At 45.9% G+C, this 13,799-nt stretch overlaps 1 protein-coding gene across 2 annotated transcripts in view; it reads left to right on the top strand.

Moving 5' to 3' along the window:
- The first annotated feature begins 1,652 nt into the window (after positions 1–1,652).
- erfl3 (Ets2 repressor factor like 3) overlaps positions 1,653–13,799 on the top strand; it is a 65,511-nt gene continuing 53,364 nt past the window's right edge. For both annotated transcript variants that reach the window (XM_080768826.1, XM_080768825.1), the window contains exon 1: positions 1,653–2,383. In XM_080768826.1, coding sequence (XP_080624952.1) covers positions 2,362–2,383 — 22 coding nt within the window. In that variant the 5' untranslated portion in view covers positions 1,653–2,361. The remainder of the gene's footprint in view (positions 2,384–13,799) is intronic.

Here is a 13,799-nt window from a genome sequence, read left to right as displayed (position 1 = left end):
ATTAGCACTCATTTTTCAACAGATTTTAATTCAACACCACTTAAATTAAATAAATTAATGAACTAATTTGCCTTCAGCACTTTAGATTGCTCACTGTCAGTGTTCGATGTGATATACAAAGAAATCGCTGCTGCAGTGTCTGACAAAAATCAATAGCACTAAAACGTATACTGTTACAATCCACAGTATATAGTGCCGTGCAGCATATTAGATTGCAAGTGACCTGAGCTTTATATAGGTTATAGATAGACCATATAGATGTATTATTAACGTGAACCCGTTAGCCTATATGATTGGAATAATCTTCCTATGTCTCTTAGATCTATTTCATCCTTCAGTCGCTTTAGGGCTTAATTCCCTTCACATCTTTAGGACTTTAATTCCCTTCACATCTTGACTCACCTTGTGCCCTCCTTCTTCCCTCTGTTGTTTAACAGCTGGTGATGTGGGGTGGGTGGAAGAGGGTGAGCAAGCTATATCTGTGTACATGTATAGCAGCCTATATGTAATGTATCTAGACTGCATATTATCTGTATCTGTGTACTGTAGGCCTATGTATGTTTCTATGTATCTTGTTCGTGTTTTATGGGTCCCCCTTGCATATCAAGGGGCTATATAATTACATTCCTTCAATACAAATCTGAAATCTGTTTCTGACGCTCACACACTTCGTTTCAACGTTCAGCGCCGCCCTCATGCCCAATTCTAAAAGGATGCAATTATCACGATTTCATTAGGTGCTATAGAAAAGGGATCATTAGAGAAAGTATACCCGTGAATGATTGACGCAAAAGGACGAGATGAATGATGATCAATGATCATGATGCCGAGCCGAGGTGCTCTCGCTCGCGCCTCTCTCCTCTCGAATCGTAGGACGCGGATATGATGTCACCATGCACGACCACGGTAGCTGTAGCGGTCTCCAGGGCAACATGCTGCAGTGACGCCAGGCTCGTGCATGGGCAGTGCGTAGGGTACTTTGTTGCCTTAAACACGCCAGTAGTTCCAAATGTACCAAGCAGAGACATTTGAAGCATGAAAAGTGCTTCAATGTAATTTGCCTTGATAGATGTTATTCTTGAATATCCCCTGTACGATTGTGATAGTGAAAAAAACAATATAAATGTTTTTCATGATGTTCTGCAAGAGCTTGTGTATAGGCTACTTGGTGTCAGGTACTCACAAAATATATTTTTGCTTGTTAACTAACCTGTTTTCTTTTCCCTTTTTTACCTCCTTTATTTTGGCTATATAGAAGTGTTTATTTGTATGTCTCTAAATGTTATGGTGAATTGAACAACAAGGTGGACCCTCTTGTAAACAAGTGCAGTGCTTTATTGGTCGTCCACTCACAGTTAACAGTTTTTGTATTGAGTTGTGCTTGAAATGTACTGTACTTCTTCAAACTGTTAATAAATACTTCAATCAATCAATCAATCAATCAATCAATCAATGCCTGCCTGGCCGCAACAATAATCACGACAAAAATGACACGGACGGTGAGTGGGCGTGACCAGCCCCGTCAGCCAGCCCCCGCCTCCTCCCCCGTGTGGGCGGGGCGCCGTGCTGGAGTGGAGAGAGCGAGAGAAACACGACACCCCGCGAGCTCTGAGAGACGCGCGGCCACGGGGGGAGGAGAGATATTACAGCTACTGAGTGAGTGTGTGAGTGGAGGGATACAAAAAAAAGTCCGTAAAGAAAGAGAGAGAGAGTGTAGCTTATCGGAACTGTGATTCTATCAAAGAAGTGAGCTTTTTCGGGCCGCGACATGTCAAACAAACAACGATGAAGATGCGGTTGAGGCGGAGTAAACGGCGACAGGACACTAGTTAGGGAAAGTACTTTGTAAACACGCACGGAGAGTGGGAGAGAGACGGCGAGAGATTGAAAGACAGCGAGACTACTAGTAGAGAGAGAAGGGGGGGCTACGGCGGCTCGCTCGACTCGAGTCGGGACGTTTTGGCCGTTTTCCTCCGCTCGCTTTGCTGTGCAACTTGAGCTCGTTCAACGGTCGCTCGGCTCCGGGAGCACCGTAGTTAGTAGAGGCGTTTATTCACTACTCCTCCCCCGGTGGAAGCAGCGCGTCGCTCGGCCGCGGCTCTCCTGTCCTCACCGCCGCCGGTGGTTGAGAGATAAAAGTTCATCGAGCGGCACAAAAGTTAGTTTCTCCCCAAGTTTCCCCTCTCTCCTCCCCGCACCACCACCACCTCCCCCAAATTGTGAACCCGGAGCAACGAACGGCGGAGAGACTTTTCGTTTCCACCACCAACCAGTGACTTGTGGAATTCACCCAAACGTTAGCTCGGCGGCTAACAGTCCGCTCGCTGCTTCTTCTTCTTGGGACACTTTTCATAAAGCACAATGAAAACACCGGGAGATTCTGGTAAGTCTAGCCCAACATCGTATCCACTATCGTCTTTGTTTTTTCCCTTTTCTTTTTAAATCATGCTTGTTGTTGCTATTGTTGTTGTCAGTTTATAACAAACGTGTTCTAACTTTGGTCATTAGCAACCCACACGTACTGTAGTAGTTCACCAACATCGTGACATGGACAACTATTGGAAAGTCTTTTCTCCCTTTTCCGTCAGCGTGGGTGCCGTGGACCGTGGCGAGATGATGATATTATGAAACGATACTAGCATGAGTTATGAAATGAGAATATGAAAGGCGTTTAATTATATATACTTCACTGCTGAAGAGGAAGTGGTTATTGTACAGTTGTTACAGTATGTACATCCTGTGGAAGGCAACAACAACCAAAAATGTACTATTTCACCTTTCAAGAGAATCCTAGAAGCACTATGCCTGCTGCTGTGTGTGTGTGTGTGTGTGTGTGTGGGAGAGAGAAAGAGAGAGCGTGAGAAAGAGACGGACATGTTGGTACTTGAAGTGGAGTTTTGCCTGCTCACTTCTTGCGGTGATTGGAGGATCAGTTCAGGTAACACATAGGTGTTTACCTACATTTTGTCAGGTATATAGATAGGCCTGCCTGTCAGCCCAACTGAGCTGAGGCGACGGGGAGGGGGTTGTGGGGGCTTTCCACTTGTCAGCTGAGCTGTGTGTAATTCCTGAAATGCTTGCATAAAGTTCGTTCCTGCTGCCTCTTTTCCTTGAAGGCCGTGCGCGTCTATTCAGAAACGAGGAAGTGGCCAAGTTTATGCCAATTATGCATTTTATTATTTCGGCGGCACAGTAACACAACTGTCTCGACTTACGGCGTGTTGTGCTTTTAGGCTCACGAGTGACGCACGCAAGCGTGTGCGTCATATTAAGATTTTTCTCTGTGAGCGGAATGAGAATTCATTTTTATTTAGTTTTTCCTACGGGAACAGTCAGTGAGTGTGATGTCTTCTTTTCTAAAGCATGGGTTGGTAAGAATACATTTGGCCGGCGTGGGGCCATGTGTGTGTGTGTGTGTGTGTGTGAGGCAGGCTGGCTGACAAAACTGTGTGTGGGACCCTTCCCACTCCTCCTGGCCCGGGCCCGCTCCCCTCCCCCATTCCTATCCCCTCCTGACTCCCGCTGCTGCACCCAGCCTCACGCCCCCCGCCCCTCAACCGCATTCCTACACACCCCCTCCCTGGAGCAGCCGACAGGCAGCCCTGACATCACACACATCCCACCACAAGTGGCCCTTTTACTAAGCTGTGTGTGTGTGTGTGTGTGGGGTGCATATTTGTGACTTGTGAGCTGTTCTGGGAATGTACTCAAATTGATTGGGCCTAGGCCAAAGGTTAGTAGTGTGTGTCATTACTAGTGCTCAAGTGAGTGCTTCTGTGATTATGTTATGTATTACTTGCCCGCACCACCACCACCGCCGCCGCCACCAGTCCTCGTTCGCCCGTTGAAGTGTGTTGACAAACAACGGCTACCCTTTCATCGCCGGGGCGCATTACCAAACGGTTAATCAGATCTCATAATGGAGCCTTTAAATAGTTTAATTATTGAACTGCGTAATCCACCGACATTGTCTTGATCTCCCCTCCTGCTGTCGCGCCCGGATACGCAATCAGAGCACCAGCATTAACCCTTTACCCTGTGTGGTCCCACTCGTTAAGACGTGGGGGCACATTTGCAGGAGGGCGATGGATATAAATAGTGTGGGTTGTATCTGTAGGATAAAAATGTAATCATCCTCTCCCCTCATAGGAGGATTATGTCCTACACCGTAAGCTGCTTCATCTCTTGAGGGCACTACCTCCGTTCTCCCCAATCGTTCCATGCTTATCCCCACCTCCTGTGCTTGCTACTTTTCCATGGTCACTTCATTAGGCCGTATTGACGATAGGATTTGTGCCAGTGAGAAGTGATCTGATGAAGTAGGAAACGGATTGAAGGACTTGCTGCATCTGTGTTGTGAGCTTCTGAGAGACTTTATTGTAAACGGAAATGTCATGGGATCAAACCCCATTCGCCACGCCACCAGAATGTTTGTCCAGTCCATCAGACAGCCATGTGTCCAGCCAAAGTGCAGCTCCCCGCTCATTTGAAGATGCACCAGATAACAGATTTACAGGATGTAAATGTTTAGTTATGTGCTTTGCATACAGCAACAAACGTCACTTTTAGTACCTACAGTGCTGTTTACCCAGTCGTTAATCCAGCCCTGGGAATCGGTGAACTGCATTCCAACAGGTTGCATTTGTCAGCTGATGTATTGGAGCCAGATTTTTGGGTCCTATGCCGATGTTGTGATCTTTGTCCCCCTATCAATCAAATAAGAAATAAACACAACTAACTTTTTGATCTAATATATATAAAAAGTATGAGTATAAAACTTAAATTATACAATGAAAGAGCACACACACATACGCACGTACACACGCGAGCGTGCGCACACACAGTTTAAATTGAATGTTTTTTAAACATTTGCCCAAAATAGGGAGGCCATGAAAGTGGTAAATATTGGCTGCATAATTAATTACCAATACATTAATTCTTCTAGTCATGAGTCATGTCAGTTCTCAATTATAGCGACAGAGCCAAATGTAAATGTCCACATCCAGGGAAGTTTCTATTATATCCTATGTGATTGGCAGTTATCTCCTCCCCTATCGTTCTACAGGCCTATATCCTGCCCAGGGAGGCTCAAAGGTTGTGCTAATAATTGATTGGAATAGGTTCCAACGATAAGGACGGCCACAAACACGCGCACACATGTAAAAGGCTAATTAGACGACTCTCTTTCTCCTATCTCTCTCCTATATCTGTCATTTCACCTCCCTTTTGTCTTCCTCGCTCATTTCCAACTCTTCCATTATCCCTCTTTAGGACTTTCCTTCTTTCTTTCCGTGCCATCTCTCTTTCTCCCCCTTCTCTCGCTCTCCCTCTCTCTGATGGGATAAGGACCGGTGTGTGTCTTTGTGCGATGGAAGTGGCTGGTGGGATCCCTAGCTTTGGAGTGCCCATTGTGTGTGTATTTGTGTGTATGGAGTAGACGGGGACAATGGTGGGAGTGGGGCAGGCTGTGGGGGCCAATTGTGCGAGGACTTGTGGGGCCAGGGACCTCTCATTGTGCTCATAATGGAGCAGAGCGGCTCATAGTTTTTGGTGGAGCTTTTTGACAAGTGACGAGACCGCACTCCTGCATGCGTGTGAGACATTTTGTATGTGTGAGAGAGAGAGAGAGAGAGAGAGAGAGAGGGAGGGAGGAAACGTGACACATCCCAGCCTGACCATGATTCTTCCCTCTCATGTTTGTTCATCAATATCCATTAAGTCTCAGAGTTCATTAAAGATTTAGATCTAACATACTGTTTTAACCCATTTAGACCTGAGGCCGATTCTTTAAAAAAATGGCTTTTTTGGCAGTTTTCTGTGGTTCTCAACCTTTTCCATGTCAAGGATCCCTGGAATTATCTGTATTTGGCCGCGGACCCCCATCTGAAAATATGTTGTTCCAGGCACCCCCCCCCAGAAGCAAAGATTTGAGTTAAAATAATTCGCTGTGAAAGAATATATATTCAACTGTTGCTTATGTCTACTGTTGCTTATGTTTTAATTGATTTGATTCTCAAATTTGACTAGTCTAAATGAAAGGGAAAAAAAAGCTCACTAAAATTTGCAGACATACTGTATCTTTGTATGTTTTTTTTAAAAAGATTATTTTAAGCATTTATAGTGTACATTTTTATTTAGAGGAGGATTAGAACCCAGAACATTGTAGCACGGTGTATCCCCATGCTGTTTGTTCACTGACTGACTGATTCGCTCCATCTGTGTTTTCTAATATGCGGCGGTTTCCTGATTCCATACGAGATTGATGTGTCATAGAGCAGTTTTACTTGTTAGAGAGAGTGCACACACACACACACACACACGCATACAAACGCGCTCGCGCACAGCCACAGCCTTTATGGTCTGACAGAAGGGCTAATTTTAGGACTGAAAGGAAAAGTATCACAATTTCAGTCCGTTTGTGTGTGACTATATACATGCATGCATGTGCTTCAATCTCAATGTGGCCATGATAAGCCCAGCGATAGCCTTATCTATGAAAACTCCCTGCTAACGGTGCTGACCACAGCAAAACTATTGCCTCCCTTAATACAGATCATATAGGGTAGGGCATACACCTTGGTAGGGCAGCCAGAGCCAGCACTACAGTTGGTGATTAATGTAGTTATGGTTTATTTACACTTTATCTTTTATTGTCTGACATAAAGCAAATTACCATACAGGATTTACACCAGGGGTGTCTAAACCTTTTTCAATTGGGGCCATATTAGAAAATATTAACACCCAAGGGCCAACTACATAATTAATCGGATTTAAACGATTCTATTTAACTATCATCATCATGATCAATATTTAATATCAATGGTCTTTTGTCAGGTGTGTGCTGTGAACAAAAAGTGTATCTCAGCCCCTTTTCAGCCTTATGTCACAATACCAAATGTAACCATGAAGCAAGGTAAAACACTAGCGGTCCGGTCATCTAGGCTGCTAAGCCAGCGTGTCGCAGGTTCGACTCCCGATGACCTTTGCCGCGTGTCACCCCCCCCATCTCTCTCCCCATTTCCTGTCACCATACTGTACACTATCAAATAACGGCAGAAAAAGCCCAAATATATATATAAAAAAAAAAACACTGACAAATTATACACTAGGGCTGTCAGTTCACCTCTATAATCCAATTCGAATTTCATTGCTTCATTATTTGTAATTTTCGAATATATTCGAATATTTACATTGTTTATTTTAGCTCATATTTAGCCTATAATAATACACGTGGCTGGCATGTCTTGTGCGTTTTGGGAAGTGCAAGGTTTTTGACAGGTCTGCCTGCTGTGGACATTGAAACCCTGACCATTACACACGGGCAGACGCAACGATAAAGTCTATCATTCATTGTGAAGCCAGCAACATGTTGATGCAAACAGACGTGTACAGTAGCTGCTCCAAATGATATTAGCATTCGTCTGTGTCTGCCCGTGTAAACGCAGCATTGTCCCCCCGCTGCGGAGCGGACCGTTGCCCCGTCGGCTAGAATGCTGTCGGAAAAAAGGCCGCCTCCCGTGTACCATAGTGTTATTAAGGAGGACTCCTTGGCGTTAAACTAATGTTAGCTCCCATGCTAACTAGTTGCTACCCTCGTCAGAAACAACACCATAGATCGGGTGGAAGATGCTGATACCACTTTGCTTGTGCCCGTGGATGGGAAATGAGATTTAAAAGGCTATAGAAGCGTGGATGAAAGGCAAGCACAGATGTGCAATAAAGTTGTGTCATGAGACTGTATTATGATTTTCGTTCTACCGGCGATTTCTGTCTGTGTAGTATACTAGACGTATCTATGCATGTGTTACAAGGGTTTGTGTGTCTGTGATTAAAAGAGTTACAGCCAGTAAGCCCGCCCACCCTGTAGACTGTCTCTGATTGGCTTACCCTGAAATCTGGCCCTACGTTAGCCAATCATTGACCTCTTCTGCGACGTGACCGGACGTGCACCTTTTCACATGCAGTGGAAGCGGCCGTGGAGATTTCACAGCGGTAGATTCGTTACTCAATACATTTAGTGAGCGGATAAAATAACATAAAACAAAATAAATATATTAAATAGAATTAATAAATGATAAAAGCTCCATTCGAATGGCAATTTTAGCTTTCGAATATATATATATTTTTTAATATTCGAATTTCTTTCATATTATGAAATTCGTTCTGACAGCACTATTATACACTGGGAAATACCCAGGTTAAAACACTTTAGTGTACTGTTGGGCAGGCCGGGCCGTTCATAATACAATTCAGGTATGAAGCTGAGGGCCGTATAAAATTCCCCCCAGGGCTGCATTTGGCCCGAGGGCCGCACTTTGGACACAGCTGGTTTACACATTTAACCATAATGCTATCACACACACACACACCCGTATATTATGAATGCGTGTGTTGTGTTTATATAACAGCTGACAAATACAAATGTTATGATCTTTCATGTCCATGACCCACTTGGCCGCATGTCTAAACATTTGAGTTTGAATCTGGTCATCTGTCGTGCAAGAACTGCAGATAAGTTGACAAATGACTTTGTCAACTTATCTTCTGAAAGAAAAGCAGAGTGTGTGCAGCGTATGGGGTCTTTGGTTGTGGAAATGTCTGTATTTAGTCAGGAATGTGACCAAGGGGAACAATGCGCCCAGCCACTCGACACTAATGGAGCTCCCCACTATTAGAAGGCCTTTTGCCTGTGTGCCCTTGGCCTAGACGAGCGAGAGACCACAGGAGGAAGGAAGAGAGAGAGAGAGAGAGAGCGAGACAAGGCCCCTGTACCCTTGACCGCTCGGCTGCCTCTGACCACTGGACAGTAGCACAGGCAGCCCCTTACCCCCCGCCCCGCCCCCCCCTCCCCCCCCCCACACACACACACACACACACACACACACACACACACACACACACACACACACACACTCTCGCTCTCTCTCTCTTCAGGCACTAACTTTTACATAAACGTTTACACACACATACACATTTACATGTGTGCAATGACTAACCACGTTTACCACACACTTCCACACAGTCTTTCTCTGTCACGCACACATGCACAGCCTGCCACACACACACACAAGCACATCAAGACCCGATCTGGCCATATGGATTATGTGGTTCTCAAACAGCCTGTTTGATCAGCTGCACGGTTGGGTGGTAGAAAACCAAAGGGCTCCATTTAAAATGCCACGTTTTACGCTGATAACACAACGGCAGAACTAAATGTGTCCTCAGGCCTGTGTGTGTTGTGTTTGGGTGGGGGGGTTCCTATAGCTTTCCTGCGGTCCCATTAGTTTTAGCCGCCGTCTGACCCCTCCACTATTGACAGTATTGCCTAGTATCGAGACCATAATGCTTAATGTATGCAGCAGCTCCAGCGAACATTATAACGCGTGGCCGTCAAGCACACTGAGCTTGCAGATCCGATATATTTGGCGTACGATGAAGTTCTTAAATGGGCTTAATGCGGGTAGAGCTACGCTTATGTGTGGGAATGGCGTGCACTGTTGAACCACTTCCAGCTGAGAAATGCTAACACACCATACACATACACACACACACACACACACAAACCCCGCCGCATACATCATGTATGTATGCGTGGTGTGCGCACATGCATGCACGCTCACACTGCTGCTTTTTATTGGAATTCCTGGACCTCCCACATTCCTCCTCCGAACACTAATAGTTGCCGTCTGTGGCGTATTACTTTAGTGGCTGTTGTGTTTTTTCCCCCTCTGCTATCTCAGCGAGCTTCCCCTCACTGCACTACACCCTGGATCACTAAGCACACACACACACACACACACACGCACACACACGCACTTAGTGTGGAAAAGACGTACAGCATATACAGAACTCCCCCCCCCCCCCCCCCCACAAGAATGACTAAATTAGGCACCATTACTGTATATTCGTTTGATGACAATCCTCAACTTAAAAGAGGTTTTGTGAATTGCCATGTGAATCGATTGACATTATATCATCTAATCATTATATCATCATAATACTGTATGAGGACGTACACATGATACAGTATTCCCTAGAAAGGTTGTTTGGGAACTATAAAAAGGAAGACTATCCGCACATTGAACATGTATTCCCTAATACATTTCATCTCCATAATCTGAATAGCAATAGCCTTCCTCTATTTGTAGTTTAAAAAAAAAAGTATATGCGCTTCTGTTCTCACACACACACACACTTTCTCATTTCAGATGTGTATTTAGGCTGAGTTTGAAACACGGCAGGGCGTGGTGGTGTGCATAGATTGACCTGCACTATTCTGCAGCCGTGTGTGTGTGTGTATATTGTAATTTAATACAGGGAGTTTACAGAGCAGCATTGTTGCTGTGGAGACCCAATATGAGGCGTAGAAAGACATGTTTTTTTGTAAAGCAATATCAAGCCAGAGGTGTTTGCGTGTGTCTGAGAGAATCTCAGGTAGAGAACGCTCTGAATCCGAGGACAGAACGCGTCTCGTATTGGGTGAACAAATTAACTTGTTTGTGTACTTATTTGTTCATGAGGGGGAAAAAGTGTCTATTGGGTAGTACTCGATAAGTGTGTTTGCGTGTGCTTGCTTGCGCACGCGTGTGTGTGTGTGCGCGCGCCCGGCGTCCATGCATGAGGGGGGTGTACGTATCACACAGGTCCTTGGTGTGCTCTGTGGCGGCGCCACTGAAACCGATCTGAACCTGACGCCACACACACACACACACACACACACACACACACACACACACAGTTACACACACAGACACACAGACAGTCAGACAGACAGACGGAGCGGCCTGACACACCTGTGGATATCAGGTGGCCTGTGCCTCTATCCCTTGTGATCTTCCCAGATCAGAGTTATTATTTCAGATCCCTCCAAAGCACAATGAGCTGTCCTCGGGCTCAGAGACTCCCCTCCTCCTCCCAGTCACTGTGTTATTAGCGAGCTGAGCTGGCAGGGCATGGGACGGCTCTGACTCACCACCACCACCACCGGGACCATCGGGACACGGAGAGAAAGAGAGGCCTTAGAGCCGTAGTCCTGTTTCCCCCTTACCAGGGTGACATCACACCACCACTAGCCGCCCGCAAGCACCTGGACTGGACACTGTCTGAGAGAGACACACACACACACACACACACACACACACACACACACACACACACACACACACACACACACACACACACACACACACGCTCACTTGTGTGAATACACAGTGGTGTAAAGTACATTCACTCATGTACCGTACTTAAATGCCACAAACATCACGCATTATTCAAATATCAGCATTGTTTCCCCATATTGGGTGACATTTCAAAGCAGACCTCAGTGATATGTACTGTAGGTGATATGCATATGTTTGCATGCCATGTACACATGCGTTTATACACTGGGTGTGTGTGTGTGTGACATGTGTGAGAGCCAGGGTTGCGGTGTTACTGACTCTGGGAAGCAGTGGAGCTCCTAACCTCTGTCTCACCCCCCCCTGTAAGCCCTACAGAAAGAAAGACGGCAATGTTGGAATACTTTCTCTGGCTATTTTTGTCTGGGAATCCGCCTCTATGCCGGACCCAGAGCGCAGGGAAGGGACGTGTGTGTGTGTGGGTGGGGGGTTATCTAATCTAATTTCAGAGGATGGGAAGTCACCAAAAGAACTACTGTGCCACTCGCATACTGGTGATATACTTGGCGTGTGTGTGTGTGCGTGCGTGCGCGTGTGTGTGTGTGTGGTCGGCTGTCCGTGCAGTATTGAAATGCCGTCTGGCGCCACCTTAAACTTTCTCTCTTTTTTTCCCTTCTCTCTCTCTTCTTTTCAACCCCCCACCGTCCACCCTCTGTCCCTTGCTTCCTCGCTCTCCCTCTCTCCTTCCCTCGTCCTTAAGTTCCACCCCATGTATGGAATGCAGAATCACGTTGAAGAGAGCTTTTCTTTTCTTTTTTATTCTCTTTGACCCATCCCCCCCCCCCCTCCATGTCTCTCTAACTCGCTCAAATGTCTTTACCCAGAGTCTCACTCGTCCCATGTACAGACCTGTTCTGTGTGCGTCAGGATTCATTTTGAACTTTGAGCCAACTCTGTGTGTGTGTGTGTGTGTGTGTGGTGTGTGTTTTGAGGAGAATCTGTGCGGTTAAGTTGTGTGTGTGTGTGTCTAGGCAGGGATGAAGGTATGGCAACACCTTGTAAGGCGTGCGTGCGTGCACTTGTGCGCGCGTGTGTGGGAGTGTGTGTGTGTGTGTGTGTGTGTGTGTGTGTGTGTGTGTGGCGTGCGCATGCTGGAACAGAATGTGCCGAGTGGGTTTTGTCACTGGAAAGAATGACTGCATGCCCCTGCTGAAAGATTCAGCTCTCAGCTGCGTTGGACAGCGTGAACTTCTGTATTTTGAATTTCATTAAACAAATGAGATGGAAACTCCGGCCTGTGTTTTGTCTTAACACATCACACACACACAGACAGTGTGTGATGTCTTAATACACGACGCACATACAGCGTCTTCGTCCTGCGCGAGAGGCCGGGGTGTAGCCTACATGTGTGTTTAGGCTCATGTAAGACACCACTTTATCAACAGCCAAGATAGGGCCTTCTTGTTTGATAGGGTTCGCTGTTGTGGTGAACTTTGAGTGTTCAGCTCTCTGTGTGTGTGTGTGTGTGTGTGTGTGTGTGTGTGTGTGAGATAAGTGGAAAGAGGACATCCTCTGTCTTTTATCAGCTGCAACTGGTTGATCTAATTTAGGCCTTCTGGACAGCCCCATACGTAAGCACTGTCCTTTGTGCCTTGTGTGCGTGCGTGTGCGTGTTTGTGTGCATGTGTGCTAGCCTTGTCCTTTGTGCCTGAGATCAGAGATTTAGAAACACTAAACATGTACTGTTTTTTTTTGCTCCATTTGGGGAAATGATAGCTATCTTAAACATGAAAACAAATTACTTCACTAAATGTCTACATGAAATAAAAATACAAGAAACAATCACACCAACAAAGAACTCATACCGTACTTCCTTCCTCTCATACATGCAACAAATCAAAATAACACCACAATCTCTTGTTATTGAGCCCCAATGTCCATCTATCATACAGTCACATTAGTACATGGTAGAAAACATCCTCTCCAGGGTTACTCGGCTGACCTCCACTGGCCCTTTCACTTTTCACTATACTAGTATTTAGTTTATACCAGTATTTAGCTACAGCTCGCATGCAAACTGCTCCTTTAGGTTGCATTTGAGCTTTTTAAGAGTGCAAATTGTTTATTTGGCCTGTCTCTCTCTCTCTGTATGCACCGTGCGTGCTTGTGTGTGTGTGTGTGTGTGTGTGTGTGTGTGTGTGTGTGTGTGTGTGTGTGTACACGCGCACATACTCCATCCCCACGGAGGGGGGGGGGGGGGGTGAAACCTTTTTAAGCATCGATTGACTCTCCCATCCTATCCCAGCCCTCCCAACCTTCATTTCTGTGTCACCAATCCATGAGCCAATACCCCAGTGGCGGCTCTGCTTTCCATTAGCCATCTCCTCTCTCTACCTCCTCCCCTGTCTGCCTCGCTCCCTCTATCCCCAGCCCTCACCCCGGTTGGTTTGTCCTGTGCCCTCTTCTGTCTGTCCCAATCATGCAGTCTCTCTCTCTCTCTCTCTCTCTCGCCAAGTAGACTGACCGTAACCCTGACAATGATCACCCAATGATAAATGGAACACAGATGGAATAAAATCATCATATGTGTGTGTAAAATGTAATGTATCGCCATGTACTTACTGTTTGTGTTACCCCAGTTAATAATCACATGATCAATGGCATACCGGCAACATTTGGACA

This window comes from Protomyctophum bolini, assembly GCF_963924005.1.
Source record: "Protomyctophum bolini genome assembly, chromosome: 7".
In the NCBI taxonomy this organism is placed as follows: domain Eukaryota; kingdom Metazoa; phylum Chordata; class Actinopteri; order Myctophiformes; family Myctophidae; genus Protomyctophum; species Protomyctophum bolini.
Note: the sequence above shows the minus strand (reverse complement) of the source record. Positions and strands in the feature narration are given on the sequence as shown.